Source organism: Diabrotica undecimpunctata, chromosome 2 (genome assembly GCF_040954645.1).
Source record: "Diabrotica undecimpunctata isolate CICGRU chromosome 2, icDiaUnde3, whole genome shotgun sequence".
Classification (NCBI taxonomy): domain Eukaryota; kingdom Metazoa; phylum Arthropoda; class Insecta; order Coleoptera; family Chrysomelidae; genus Diabrotica; species Diabrotica undecimpunctata.
The window spans coordinates 40925115-40940372 of record NC_092804.1 but is presented as its reverse complement, the minus strand read 5'-3'; the positions used below and the strand labels follow the sequence as shown (position 1 = coordinate 40940372).

Genomic DNA, 15258 nt, shown 5'->3' with positions numbered 1-15258 from the left:
TCAACAAAATTGCATTAATAAAGTATAAGCGAGGAATTTCAACATAATTATTATAATGTTTATACGTCGTTAGGAAATAAATTAATAAAATAAATAAAGTAGGTACATATTAGGTGAAGTCTAACTAGTTACTAAGTTATTAATGTATTTTAAAAATACTTGTTTTAATTCCACTAAGTTGTTTAAAGTAATACCATTAATACTATTAAAATATTTTATTATTAAAGTAAAATAAGTGGGCTTGAGCGAAATTTGAATGTAGGACACTCCGAACCCAATGCGAAAATTCACGTACATATTTATTAATTACTCTATAAATCCTCTCACTAGAAAATTGGACAAATGTAAATGTATTTAGAAAAAAAAAATCAAGAGACGAATTAAAATATTTTATGTCTTAAAATCTGGTTTGGAATGTCGTTAATATTTATTCTAGCTTTTTTAAGCTTGTTTAGTTTTTAGCTTAGTTGTTATTGCTTCTAAACTTAATAATATACACTGTTTGTCTGGCAGCAGGGTACATTTTTGTATACATGGAATGGTGGATAGTTGAAAACTATTCCATCTTATGTAAAATTTTTTGCTGAATAAGAATCTGTAGGCCCCCCATCTCAAATAGTGGTACCAACTTTTTTAAACAATTATTATTAAAATAACGCAATACTAGAAAAATTTTTCATGTCATTTACGTTTTTATTACCTTGGAAACTAAATATTATGTACTTATAATATATAGAAGTGTAAATATTTAATACCTTTAAAAAAATATGTTCAAAAATAGTTTGATATACAGGATATTTTATTAAAAAACACAACTTTGGTGCATGCGGTTGTTTTGACTAACCCTGTATAATTAAAAATAATTTTAAATTATAGACGTCTTTGATGTAGACAAACAACATCAGTGTTGTTTAAGACATTTTTTTTAATCTTTATGTAGTTTAGCTGTAATAAAAGAAAGTTAGAAGTTTGGCACACCCTGTACGTTCTATAGTAGCCGATACGAAACATAATCCTGCCATACTCCTCTTTTAATACTAATTGGATCAGTTCCATGTTTCCATCTTATTATTTATGTTTATTTTTGCTATTTGTTTCTAGTAGTTGTTTGAGACTAAGACAAAGAATGGTTAAGTACTATGTTTGGTCCGTACTTTTGTATAGTGCAGAAGTGTGGACGCTAAAAGTATCGATCATAAACAAAATTGAAGCATTGGAAATGTGGGTCCATAGACGAATGCTGAAGATACCTTAGACAGCAAGGAAAACTAATGAAGAAGTACTAAGGAGCGTCAACAAAGATAGAGAACTGCTAAAGACCGTTGAACATCGAAAAATGTCTTATCTGGGACCTATAGTAAGGGGAAGTCAATATAAAATATTACAACTGATCCTTAAAAGCAAAATAGAGGGCCGTAGAGGTGTAGGAAGAAAACAAGTTTCTTGGTTAAAAAACATTCGTGAATGGACACAGATATCAAATGCAGGACAATTATTCCATATTGCAGAAGATCGAGAAGTCTTCACAATGGTGATCGCCAACGTCGGATAATTCTGATATGGCACTCGAAGAAGTAGAAGAAGTTGTTTGAGGCAACCAGTAGGTCCTTCGTATTGAATTTATATATCATTCATGTTATGATAATGACATGATTCTAATTTGATTGCTGATGCAATTGATTTGTTTTGTGTTAGGAAAATTCTTTAAAAACACTTTTCATACCTTTTCTGTTTATCAGTAAGACTTTTTCAAATTCTAATATTTTCGTCTTCCAGAAAAACAAATAGAGAAACAAATTCTTCTTTCAAAGCTTATTAAACTTGTGATTCCAGCAAAACGTACATAATAAATTTTTACCAATAATATTGCGGTTTTTTTTTTTCAAAATGCTAGAAGCCAGCTGATATTTTATAGGTACTCTTCATCAACAGTAAAATTCGTCTTTGTTAGTTTAGAGTGCACTTAAAAATTTGAATTAGCAAACAAAAATGGTCGATTTTGACAAACCAATAGTAGACTACGCAAAATACGTAAAGGTTTAGATAACTAATTATTGCTTAACATATGTAAATATAAGTGAATATCAAAAACTAAAAACATTATGTGTAGGAAATGGTTAATAAAATTTGAATGTAAATCATGGTGCTTGATTTACAACTGACTATAAATTATTATACTTGTACTTGTATTTAATTATATAAAGCATTTAATCTATAATAAAATTTTTCTATTATATTATATTATCTGTATTTGTAGAGTAGGAAGGGCGAGTTAAGGTCCACAGCACTTTGGCCACAATTGCCCCATTGTGTATCCTTCCAGGGAGCTGTCGACCTTAGCTCATTGTCCATCCTGCCATTTCTAGGAAGGTAGACAAGTCACCAGAAGACAGCTCCCTCATGTGGGCAGGTGTGGGTCAGGACTTGCCGAACGCATACTCTCGTATTAACGATAACTCTGGTTATTCACATAGGACATACTCTACAGTTTTGTCTTCTCGTTCACACTTCCTGCTTAGAGGTGTGTCTACTAGCCCCAGTGTGAGAAGGTATTTGCTTAGTTCACAATAACCAGTTAAAAAACCAACTTTGACAGTTTTTTCCTGGTCATTTTCAAGTACTTGTTTGAAGCTGACTTTTCAAGATTACTTAGTATTACCCTGGCAAGTCTACATCCTTGCCCTTCCTCCCATTTATTCACAGTTTGTGTATCGGAGTGACATTTGATAATTTCCGCGATTTTTGTAGTTGCCCAACCAAAAAGATTCCCTTCCCAGGTCCTAAGAGTTTTAGGCCTGCCGCCTTCCTAGCCCATTGGTCAGCAATACGGTTGCCTTCATTTCTATTGTGTGCTTTAACCCACCTCAGGATGATGGTAATACCATCCGAAGCTTGTTAGAGACTTGTGGTTAGTAGCGCTTGTCTGCTATCTGTGCAGATTATTATAGTTTTTCTGCTATACCTTTTTGGGTTATCTCTTTTGCGGCTATGGAGATACCAGCCAGTTATCTCGGAACTATGCTGGCATTTTTGCCCATACCCCACTTTATTTTTAAGTTCAGTGATCTGGAGTATATCCGTCATCCTAAGCCTTCTTCCACGTTTTTGTAGCGTTTGCCAGACAAATTTTGGTTTAATTGAGTCGCAGCATGCCTGTAGCAGGGGTAGCGCAGCCTGCCTATAGCAGGAGTAGCGCATCCAGCTCTCCCTGCTAGAAATGAGTTCTCAATTGTCCCATTTTCACATCAAGGTTTGCATTAGCTGAGCGCAGTCGAATCATTGTCACCAGCGCCCCCTCTTTGACATATATGTCTAGATATATTATATTACCAAAACTGATAAATGAAGCTAATATCACATTCAAAATTAAACACAGTGTGTCTTATTTACAAAATGTACTCTTCAACTGGCATCTTCTTCTTCTGCGTGTACGACGTCACTGTATCAATACAATACCAATCTCGCAAATTATTAATAACTTCTTTATTTACAATTATTCCTTCTTGTTTTTTTGAAAGGTGAATTACTAAAAAGTTGTCTCAGAGTAAAAATCAGGAGCAACAAGATAAAGCCTTAACCTTCTTTTATTTTAAAGAGCTTGTAATTCCATCTTCTTCTTCACGTGCCATCTCCGCGACGGAGGTTGGCAATCATCATGGCTATTCTGATCGTAGACGCTGCTGCTCTGAATAGTTTAATTAATGTGCATCCGTACCATTCCCTTAAGTTACGCAACCATGAGATTCTTCTTCTTCCTACACTTCTCTTGCCCTGGATTTTCCCTTGTATAATCAATTGAAGTAGGTTGTATCTCTCATTACGCATAACATGCCCCAGGTATTGCAGCTTTTGTGTCTTGATGGTTTCCATACTATCTACTAAAACTGATGCTGTTTGATTCCAATACAAATTTGCATTTATGGAAACGTCTCTGTCATCCAAACCAATGTCTCCTAGAGCTTTGTTTAATATAAGTGCTTACCTCTATCAAATTCCTTGAGCAAGTAAGTTCATCCAAAACAATGTATTTCTTGTTTTAAACACATTACAAAAATCAAAGTGTGTGTCACTTAGGTATTCATCATATTTTTTAAAGTTACGGCCATGTATTACCTTTAAAACAATTTAAATAAATGGATCAACAAACTTATGGTTCTATAATAAACACAGGGTTTTGCTGTTGTTTTTTTTAGTCAAATTATGACTAATGAATTGGAACAACCTTTAGGTAGGTGTCCGCTGGTATACATGGTATTAAAAATAAAGTTATAGACTTTATACCCGCATCCTTTGAAGACCCAAAAACTTATCATCGCAGATAAGTAAACTTATCACTAGCATTTTTGTTACAAGGTGCTGATTTCTAATGCAGATGATTGCCTGTAACCTGTTACACTTCTTGTTTACGCGGTAATCTATTAAATAATTCAGATATTATTTAAAGCAAATTTTTTTAAGATTTAAGATTATTTATTCAAATTATCAAACCTTAAATACTTGCAAGCACTTTATGGTCTTTACCTGCAATGGGGTGCAGGTAGACCAGTCATTAGTTTGCATATCTCTACAGGTCCAATTTAAAATCGTTGGTTTTATTGCGGTATTCCAGTGATCAGTTTGCATAAATCTTCAGGTCTATTTTAAAATCGCTGGTTTTATTGCGGTAATGAGTTTGTAGTATCTACAAGTGCCATTATGCTAATTGGTGATGAGTCTAGGTGTACCCGTTGAGGACAGTAATATCCCGAGGTGAACACATCCTATCATTGTCTAACACGTTCGTAATGTTATGTTCCCATGCCTTTAGTTTCTCTTCTATTTTAAATACTACTTTACCATATCGATAGCAGTGCAGTGTGTCTCTTAATAAAAGCAACAGCGGCTTTATTAATTGTTTTATACATTTTTAACTGACATTGCCTTACATACTAAAACAACCTGTAATTGTCAGGTTGTCAGAGGATTTCCTAATGGCGACTCCAGAGTGGATAGAATATATAAATATGTTAAATGTTCGTTTGTAAACATATATGTAATGTTTTGTACAAAATATATGTAAATTTAAATGTAAATGTGTTAAGTGCCATACGAAAAAAAAATAAATAACCTGTAATTTTTTCACTTTTTAATATTAAGAGCTTAAAATTATTTAATCTTTATTAATTTTGTTTTTATTTTTTCGGTTAATCGTTCGAAAATAAGGTACCTATAAATAGGAATTATACTAGATATATTTATTTGCAACACTTCTTTTAAAAGTTGTTTCAAGTTAATATTTCGAGTTATCAGAATATAAATTTTACTTTGCAGGAACTATATCTAAGTACTTTCATGTAAAATAAGTAAAATTTTTAAACTGTACTGACCTAAATAATAGTGTATCGATATGTTAAAAATTTAATAAAAACAAATTATACAAAATATTTACTACAGCCCTCACAAAAATGTCAACAAAATTCTTGTTTAAATATGATTAAAAACTTCCAAAGCTAGATTAATTACAAAATAATAATACTATCTGCTTTAACAAAGCATTTTTGTATTCGTTACTAAATTTGACCACTATTATATCCAGATTTATTTAAAAAATTAAGAGTCATAACTAGAATTAACCAGTATATTAATAATTGCTAATTTTATAGCAGATTAATGTTTAGAATTAAAGTCTATCTGTTTGCAATTGGCAGTTCATTGTAAATGAAAATCTTAACTAATCTGCAAATAACATGTAAAATGATCAAACTAAAATCACTTGAAATAATCCTCTTTTCTTGTTAAAAAGTAGTTTTAGATATTATTTTTCAAAGAGTTTATCCTGTTCACATAAAAATAATAATTTAAACCCATGGATTATATACAAGAGGTATGAAACATATTGTGGATCAGTGTTCGAGAATTAAAATTTACTGATTTACATATAAATATTTCTTCCTCTGAGTCAGATTTGTTGTTCGGCCTGATTGGAACGATTATAAAGTGAAAAAGTTCTTCAGTGTTGTTATCAACAGTCCATATTCTTTCTTTATCTTTTTTACGTGATTTAGGACATTGGTCCAGTTATCTTTTGTTGCATTTTTTATAAAATTTAATAAAACTTGTTTGACATCCTTGAATTTAAAAGTTGTATTTTGTCTATCCACTCAACTTAGGCCCCTATTAACTCTATTAACGGTTATTAACAGGTTTAATATTGTAAGTTTAGAGTTAAGAAGAATTATATTTTCGGTTTCATTTTTATATAAGTTGTTACACAACTGTATTGACTGCAGTGATATATTAGGTCAAATTAGATTTAATGTGCCAAGAATTACTTCCAGGTCGACTATAGTGTTTACTTGTCCACGTGCGAGAACTAATATGTTACTGAAGCCACCCATTTATATTATGTGCAATAATTATAACAAAATATGCAACCATTGTGATATTTTCTCATGCTCAATTAATCATCTGGTTGATACCGCACTGGTTCATGGAGTACATTAGATTGTTAATTTTTTTTTGTGTATTTTTTTTTATTTCTTATATACGTAGTGATTTGTTTAATTATATTGTTCTCACTCTTTATTTTGTTTTTCACCTACTTATTTTTTGCACTTTTTTTTTACTTAATATTTTTGTATCACCTACTAATGATTGTATACTAATTAAAAATGTATCTTAAATTTTTACCCTAGAAATGGGATACTGTTGGGTAATAAAGCTATTATTTATTTATTTATTTATTTATTTATTTATTAACTATTGAATTTAGTTGACAATGATAAGGTAGCAAACATAATACCGTTATTCCTTTTGTTTTTGTTATTTTGTCAATGACATATTTTTTATGGTATGATTTTTGTTCAGTTTTAAGCATAGTCTTCGACGAATACACCTAGGGAAGAGAGCAGCCATAAGTAAAAGCGTCTTTTTGGTATAATCACCACGGTCACAGAAAATGGGAGTCATTTTTGTTTCCTATTTTAAAACTGTCTGTATGTTTTAAAGGCAGGAATGAACATTTATTGTAGGTTGAGACTATAAAATTTGATATACCAAAAAAGATAACATTGTTTTTTGCATGTGAAAAATAAAATAGAAACATACTTTGCAACCCAAAATTGCCATACCAATAAGATTGAGAACACTAAAATGTTATATATGGTTCCTACTTCTGTATAGTTGCGAAATATGTATACTCAACAACAAGCTTTCAACAAGTTTAACACAATTGAAATATATCTCTACAGAAGAATGTTGCGAATAAGTTGGACCACAAAAACAACCAACTTAGAAGTGTTGTAAGGGATGGATACTTGCCTACATCTGTTAAAGATCGGCAAAGTTAGGAAAACTCATATCTTGGACACATAATATGCCATAGGGAATACGGACAACTGCAGCCAATTATTGAGGAAAAATTAAAGGAAAACAATAGTAGTAGTAGTAGAAGAAAATAGTAGTTTAAAAAGAAAGAAAAAATCGTTGCTCAGGAATATAAGAGACCGAAAAGAACTGAAATCAAGGCTTTCATACACCATGCCGACAATAGATAAGATTTTGCCATATTGTTCGCCCAACTCAATACATGAAAATTTCATAAGTAATATTGTTATCTGTGAGTTTTGGTGCAGTGCAATATTTCCAATTGTTTAATTTAGAGTAAAAAAATTATTAAAATTCTTATGTTAAAACCAAAAATATGTTGAATATACTATAAACAGATAAGTGAATCTAAGAGAAAGTCTTACAAATACGAACAAGATTCTAACTGAATATAGTTTTAGTAATAAAACCTAGGAAACTTGTTGGGTGTGTTTTTAGAATCTCTGCATTATTTTTTAAATGGAAAATTATTAAAAAGTCAATATACAACGAATATACCAATATAATAACCCGGCAACTGTGTTGTGGGGTGAAAATCACCAACGCCATTCATTAGCGCTTGTCAATAAACATGGCAACATCGCCAAATTCTTCTTGCGCCACGAGTACCTTCCCATAAGAAATAACAGACCTTGTATTGCATCAAAATTTCAGTATATACTCGTTAATAAGACTGAAATAAGTGGTGTCTGTCGCGTTCTTTAGACTTGTGGGTGATTTTGACCCCACCACATAGTTGAAGCTTAGTATTATTTAATTTTTGGTAATTTTCCCCCACAACACCGGTTCATTTTTAACAGGTAAATTCTTATACTGTCACAATTTATTGTTTTTTTAACAGAAACATAATTAAATTGGTTGGATTATAGAAAATTAATTGGATAATAGTAATTTCAGACATATAGAAATATGTGTAGTTAAAAGGAAGAACAAGAAGCACTCTTGAAGCTTTGGCAGGATGAATTAACTGGATCAGAGTTACGATCTGACTTAAGGCCCAAGTAAGCAATTTTAGTTCGCGCATAAGCCACATTAAGATAACAGGATTATAGCGACAATGGCTAATAGTTGTGCCCCTATCGCGCATCAGAGTGCTATAGGGAGGAAAGGGATGGTCTGGAGCATTGAAGCGCGGTGGACTGACTCCTGTTTTTACCCGAGTTAACACACCTCGCTCCAATGAATTGTTACCCCCGAACGTAATTGTTAGTGGTGAACATTTCTCACAGGATGGTTTTAAACAAATTGCTTGCTTGTTTGCTAGTTGCGATATGAAAGCGAATCAGAAAATGAAAGTCAGCAGGTTAGGCTTCGTCCCAGTAAAGATGTTTTAAAAAACCAACTTAAATCAGTAGAACATTGTTAACCTGGAATTTTTAATTAGGATAGTCAATCATCGTCGGAAGAATTTTCTCAAGACAACAATACGTTTGAAGATGATAGAGTAAGACATTCTAAATTTTTTATCGGACGGGATGGGAAAACAAAATGGGCAAAGGACTGTCTTAATCAATCGATTAGAACGCGATAAAAAAATTTAACTACTATATGCAACTGAACATTGGCTAATAATGTCCCTGCAAAGATTTTTATTACTTGTAAAGTGCCCACGATTCGATAGTATCGAAAATAGAAAAGAACCATAAAGAGTAGATAAACTGGCAGCTATACGAACTGTTTATAATCGATTTGTATCTAATTGTCAACAATGTTTGATTTCTAGTCAATACTTGTCAATCAACGAAAAATTAGAATCTTTTTGGGAACGTTGTTCCTTTCGGCAATATATTTGCAATAAGCCGTCCAAATATGGCATTTAAATAATTGCCTTAGTGGATGTCAAAATATTCTACATTTGAAATTTAGAGGTATATGTTGGCTAACAGCCTTACATACATTACAATACATTCGACAACTGGTTTACCAGCATGAGATTATAGGCTTTTATAATCACACAAAAGGAGGCGTAGATATGGTTGACGAAATGTCTGTGATATATAATGTGTCTCGTAATAGCAAACGATGGCCTCTAACATTTTTTTTTCACTACATAATAATGCAGGAATACATAGGTATGTTATTTATCAACATAACAAGCCAACTGAAAAACTAAAAAGCAGATTTTTTTAAAAGAACTCGGTTAGGCACTAATTAAATCATATATTAAAAAACGAAGTAACAATCAAAGAATACCATCAGACATAAGGGCTAAACTAAAAGGAAATGACAGCGGAGGGGACGCTCAAGGATCTTCCAACAAGAAACAACGAACAACATCTAGATGTAAAGAGTGTCCCTGTAAAAAGGACAAAAAAGGTCAAAAGAAATGTGTGAAATGACATTTTTATTTGTAGTTAACATTGTTCTAAATGTGCAATAAATTGTTAATTATGACATTTTAACAAAAGTTCTTGGCCACTTTTTATAAATTTTGAATTTTTTTTTATCCTGTATCACCAACAAAAATCTTGGTAACAAAAATTTTGGTTATTAAATTAAATTTTAGTAATTTTTTAAATCATTAACGGTAACTTTTTTAACGGAAATTTTTAAAATAATACAAATTTGACAAAGGATATATAACAAGATAACCATGATTTAAAATTTTAAGGTTACATGTAAAAATAAAATATTTTCTCAATTTTATAAATAAATCACACGCAATGCATTCCATATCCATTGTTTAAAAAAGTTGGTAAATGTTCAATAAGACATATGGCAATGTTTCTCGACATACCATGATTGAAGTACTTCACTACTGAAGTGTTTTAAAACATTTTTGTTGTACTCCATAGTTTGTCGCATCCTGTATATAGGGTAAGTGTCCTAATAGTCGGCACGGGCCCCGTTATTGGCACTTCGAATATTTTTGCTGTTTCATAAGAAAAGGAGGTATCCGTAAATACTAATCAGTACACTAGTTGATAGATTGCGCATTCTTGTTTGTGGGTAATGTAGATATTGGTTTTGTATTTGCATATGGCTACAGATATTGGCTTGCGATTGTTGACACCATCCTACACGGTAAGTTTCTTAACAATTTTCTTAAGAATGCAGTAGGTTTGCGATTTGTTTTTATTAGCGGCTCTTCATTAAAAGTGTAGTATTCAGTAATGCCCCTTTTAAGAATACAATTTAACTGAAATCTTGTGTTTATTTTTGCCTATTTTTTAAGTGGTTATTAAAAATAAAAGGGTGCCGGTTACTAGGTCTTGGGGAAGTGCCACGAGCAATGATTGGCACTTAGGCCAACTGAAACTCCATAATTACTGGTAAGATGTAGTTATCGGCATCAGCATTATTAACTGACATTTCTATTATTAATTATTAAACTTTTGAAATGGTTATATATAAATATGAGAAAATAATTAGATTTTTTTGGAAGGGGAACATTCCATTTTTTGTTTCAGATTGTTTACAATGCCAAAAGTCAAAAGGAATACGAAATATCAGAAAAGATATACCGAGGAAGTCCATCAGAGTGCTTTAACAGACATTGGAAATAAAATGGATAAGAAACTGGCTTCAAGAACATATGGAATTTCCAGACAAACCGTTCAACATAGATTCAGTGACAAATTAAAAAAAAACTGGTCACATGCCTGCAACGTACTTAACAAAACACGAGGAAGACGTGTTGGAGGAGTGGATTACTGACTGCCACAGGAAAGGTTTCCCCAGAAGGAGAGACGATATTCAGTCTTTAGTGAAAACCTTCTTTCACGCCAACCCACGTAAGACTCCATTCAAGGATAACCAACCTGGAAGACATTGGTATGAAGCCTTCTTTAAGCGTCATCCAAACTTGACCCTGAGAACTCCAGAAGCGGTTACTAAAACGAGCAGCTGCGTTTCTGAGAAGGACATAAAAAATTGGTTCTCCAATATCGAAAATATTTTGATATATTGCAAGATCCAAAACGAGTGTTCAACGGGGACGAAATTTGTTTTCTCTTTTGTCTAAAAGAGGATAAGATTGTCGCTCCTCGCGGTGCTAAAAATGTATAGCAGATGGATCAAGGAACAGCAAAGGCCAATCTTACTGTGATGTTCACCTTCTCAGCTGCTGGCTCAGTAACTCCGCCGATAATCATTTACCCCTATAGGAGGCTTCCTGTTGCTGTTGCAAAAAGTGTTCCTGATACGTGGGGAATAGGAACAAGCGACAATGGCTGGATGAAATTCAAATTGTTTGTGGATTATATGTCAAATATACTCCATCCCCATCTTTGCAAAAACGAAATACAGTTTCTTGTCATTCTTTTTGTAGATGGTGACAAAACTCACATGAGCTATGAACTAAGTACCCTTTGTACGAGGCTTCACATAATACTTATTTCAATATATCCAAATGCTACCAGAATCCTTCAACCAGCAGATGTTAGCTGCTTTAAACCTCTGAAGAATGCCTGGAAACGCGCAGTTCGGAAATGGCGAAGAAATAATCCCTTCATTGGATTGACCAAAATTAATTTTGCGTGAAATGAACAAAATGACCAAAGTAACAAAGAGGCCAGAAAAACCAAAACACGTCAGCAACTTAACAATACTTTTGACAGAAAACGAAGATCCGATGACCAAAAAATCCATTATATCAACCCAGCGGAGTTCTCCAAGTTCAAGTAATTTAAGCAATGAGGGGATGTTCACAATCCCAATGCGCCTCCCTAAGGATAATATCATTCGTAATAAGAGATTGTGTTTTATATGTACGAAAAATGCAACCGTAGCAAATTTTGGAATTAAGTACCAGAAATGTATGAGAATGTATTATTACAAATGCCTGCTGAAAAAAGATTTATACACACCTCATTATTTATGCAAAGTGTGCCAAAGGAAGGCGTAGTTTTCTATATTTTCTGTTCATGCCATCAATATTTTTATTTTAAGTTTCAATTAAATTTTGTTTATTCGGATACGGTTTTTATTTCAAAATATTTCAGCTTAAGCAATGCTCATTTCAATGAGCAAAAGATATAGTTTTTTTATTTTATAAATATAAACCTTTATTTTAAATGATTTGAGCTCTTATTGTTTCATTCCATTACTAGGAAAGTGATGCCATTAACTACAGCAAGACGTGTGACAATTACTGCAGGTAGGTGCCAATGACTACAGCCATGTGAATGCCAATAACTACAGGCAACGTGCCAATAACTAGAACTTTCTCTGTTTTTAATTTAAATCAATTTCGTTTAAATATATTAACGTTATTATTAAAAACAGTTTTGTGATCAGAAAGGTAGGACATAATACCGCCCAGAATAAAAGTTCCCGAAATTGTGATTCTTTTCTTGTGGAAATCAGAAATATTTTTCCCGGGACAATATTTTTACATCTCTGTAAATTAAAAATAGAAACATAGAAACATGAAATTAGTTATAAAACAGAAAAAGCATAAGTTTGAATTGTAGTTAGATTTGAAACACTTTGCATTAAGAACATTTAACAATATATAAATTTGATCGTTGGATGAAGAAAAAATTCTTTAAATACTAAAATAATATATTAAATAAACATTGAGGAAATTTCAAGAATCCCAAAAGTAAAAAAAAATAATTTTTATATACAAATACATGTAACCTAAATAAAAAAGTTAGATAATATAAAATAGGTCATAATTAATAAAAGATCTATTGTTCAGTTAAACGGTTCTAAAAATAAATTCTCATAATTACTTCAATATCTATATATCATAATTTTTTTTGTTAAAATGACGTAACGGATAAACCAAAGAAACATCTACTTGCAAATGAGTTACTAAAATAAGACACCTACCTTTTCTAATAACGACTATGTCTGTTGGCTGCACAATTTACAATTCAAGTGATGTCCCATTAACATCTACTTTATATATGAATCCATTCGCGTTAGAAATATGACTACGAATCGGTAATAAAATAAATTATATTAACTACCAGATAATGATTGAGCCTATAAAAATAATAATTTATTATATAATTAGTTACAACGATTGTTGGATTTATTTTTCAAAAACAACATATACAGAAGTACTTTTTACATATTTTATTTTAATATTTTATTATGATTATATTTTAAAAGAGTTAAATTTATTTTTTTATATATTTAACATTTTTACTTTAAAGTCCTTCTTGTATACCGTACAATATTTTCACATGAAAATATGTAAAAGCTTTATTAATAAATTAGCTGGCTCGGCAACGACTCGGTTATTATACGACTAATATTATTTTCAATATATTTATCCCTAGAATGACCAAGGGAGGGTGAAAAGTATCCACAACGTTGCATTACACGCGATTTAATAAACACTTTTATTCCTAAAAATCTCAAATAATTAGTAGTTGTCAGCATACTTCTGTGCTATTAGATGCCATAATTAGCATTTTTATAATTTAATTTATTTCCTCTTACATTTATTAAAACGTTACGGTGAACTCTAAATAACCTCCCTTGATCCATTATGGAACTGACAGTCATCTAGACTGCTCGGTAGTTTACGAATGACAACGTCTTAAATACGAGTAAACAGTTACGTTGAAATTATATTTTGCAGTATTTGAATTGTCTCTGCCGTGTTAGGTTGTTGTCTCGTGCTTCTGTTTTGGTAAGCCGTTGGTTTACCGCAGTTTAAATCATTTTTTTATATATAGTGTGTACGAGAAAAAAAAAACTTAAAATTAATAAATATTAAACGCAAAAAGAATTAGAAGAATGGTCTCTGATGGTCGGGCAGACATTAGTTCCAGCAAGAGTGACTCAGCCGTGAGTGAAAACGAAGATCATATTAAAGTGTTCAACGAAGACGACACCATTAAAAATTCAACTGAAGATAGTTCCAATTTCGACACAATTGATGAAAACTGTGACACGTCACATGTATATAAATCAAAGTCAGGAAAAATCTACTTCGCCCACTCATCACGCCATATGTGTGGTGAGTGAGCTGTACCAAACATTTTTCGTGAGCAACCAGAACTTCGACACGAAGGCAAAGTAGGAAATATATTGCAGTCGTTCCAAAAATTCTGTGCTCCGGAAATGCTGCAAAATTTTGTGCGGCATACCAATGAAGAAGCGGAACGTAAAAACGTCCCGAAAACATATGATACAAAGATTTTAACATTACTATTAGCCTCAATTAGTCAAAAAGATTCCAAGAAGTGGCAAAAATTTTAAGATTTGAGAGTTAAAGCTTATAGGAAACACGCGGACACGTTTGCACCGTGCGTAAAATGTTTGATTCGCTGAACGATACATTTTTGAAATATTTGACACCCGGTATGAACCTCGTAATAGACGAAGTGGTATCTTTAGTACGGGGCAGATGTCCGTTTAAAGTTTTCATAAAAGAAAAGCCTTGTTTACGCAGGAAAATATGAAGGCAGTGCACCAGCATCTAGGAGTCTACAAGGAATAGTAAAAATGCTGTTTCCGACTCGAAACTTTAGACGTAACGTATCGACATACAGATTTTACACTTCTGTGGAGCTTGCAGAAGATCTCTACAAAGAGTTCGGTCTGACTTTAGTTGGCACTCTCCAACAAAATCGCAGGGATATACCGGAAGTACTTAAGAAAACGGAAGGAAGACAATTGTATTCAAATATGTTTGCATTTTGATATCCAAAGTCTGGAAACTTACCAGTTACTCTTTTGTATGTAACACGTCAGAAGCCTACAAAGATACTTCTCCTTCTATCAAACACTGTATTACATTAAGACTTAGGTAGGTGTCAAGAAAATATACTTCGAAGCGATCAACACGGAGATAGCCAGTCTCAGTTTTTTCCACTTTGTTGGATATTGCAGCCATCAGTGCAAACTCTTTATTTATTCTTAATTTTCCAAATTAAAATGAAAATAAGTGCAATCTTCATCGTTTGTTTTTGTAAGAATTTACCTTAACGA

The 15258-nt window shown here is 32.2% G+C and overlaps 2 protein-coding genes across 3 annotated transcripts in view; one reads left to right on the top strand and one right to left on the bottom strand.

Annotated features, from left to right (window-relative positions):
• The window catches only part of LOC140434449 (venom toxin OcyC11-like), a 57630-nt gene extending 44349 nt beyond the window's left edge, over positions 1-13281 (bottom strand). The window contains exon 1 of one of the 2 annotated variants that reach the window (XM_072522714.1): positions 13144-13281. The gene's annotated coding sequence lies outside the window, so the exon portion shown is untranslated. The remainder of the gene's footprint in view (positions 1-13143) is intronic. The other variant, XM_072522713.1, reaches the window with a different exon arrangement.
• Positions 11377-11847, top strand: LOC140433652 (uncharacterized). The gene has a single exon (XM_072521632.1). It carries the CDS (start codon positions 11377-11379, stop codon positions 11845-11847), a length of 471 nt encoding a protein of 156 aa, XP_072377733.1.
• Positions 13282-15258: the final 1977 nt, after the last annotated feature.

What these genes read in the sequence shown, in the direction of transcription:
- LOC140433652 (XM_072521632.1), top strand. Translation starts at nt 11,377, where the DNA reads ATGGATCAAGGAACAGCAAAGGCCAATCTTACTGTGATGTTCACCTTC.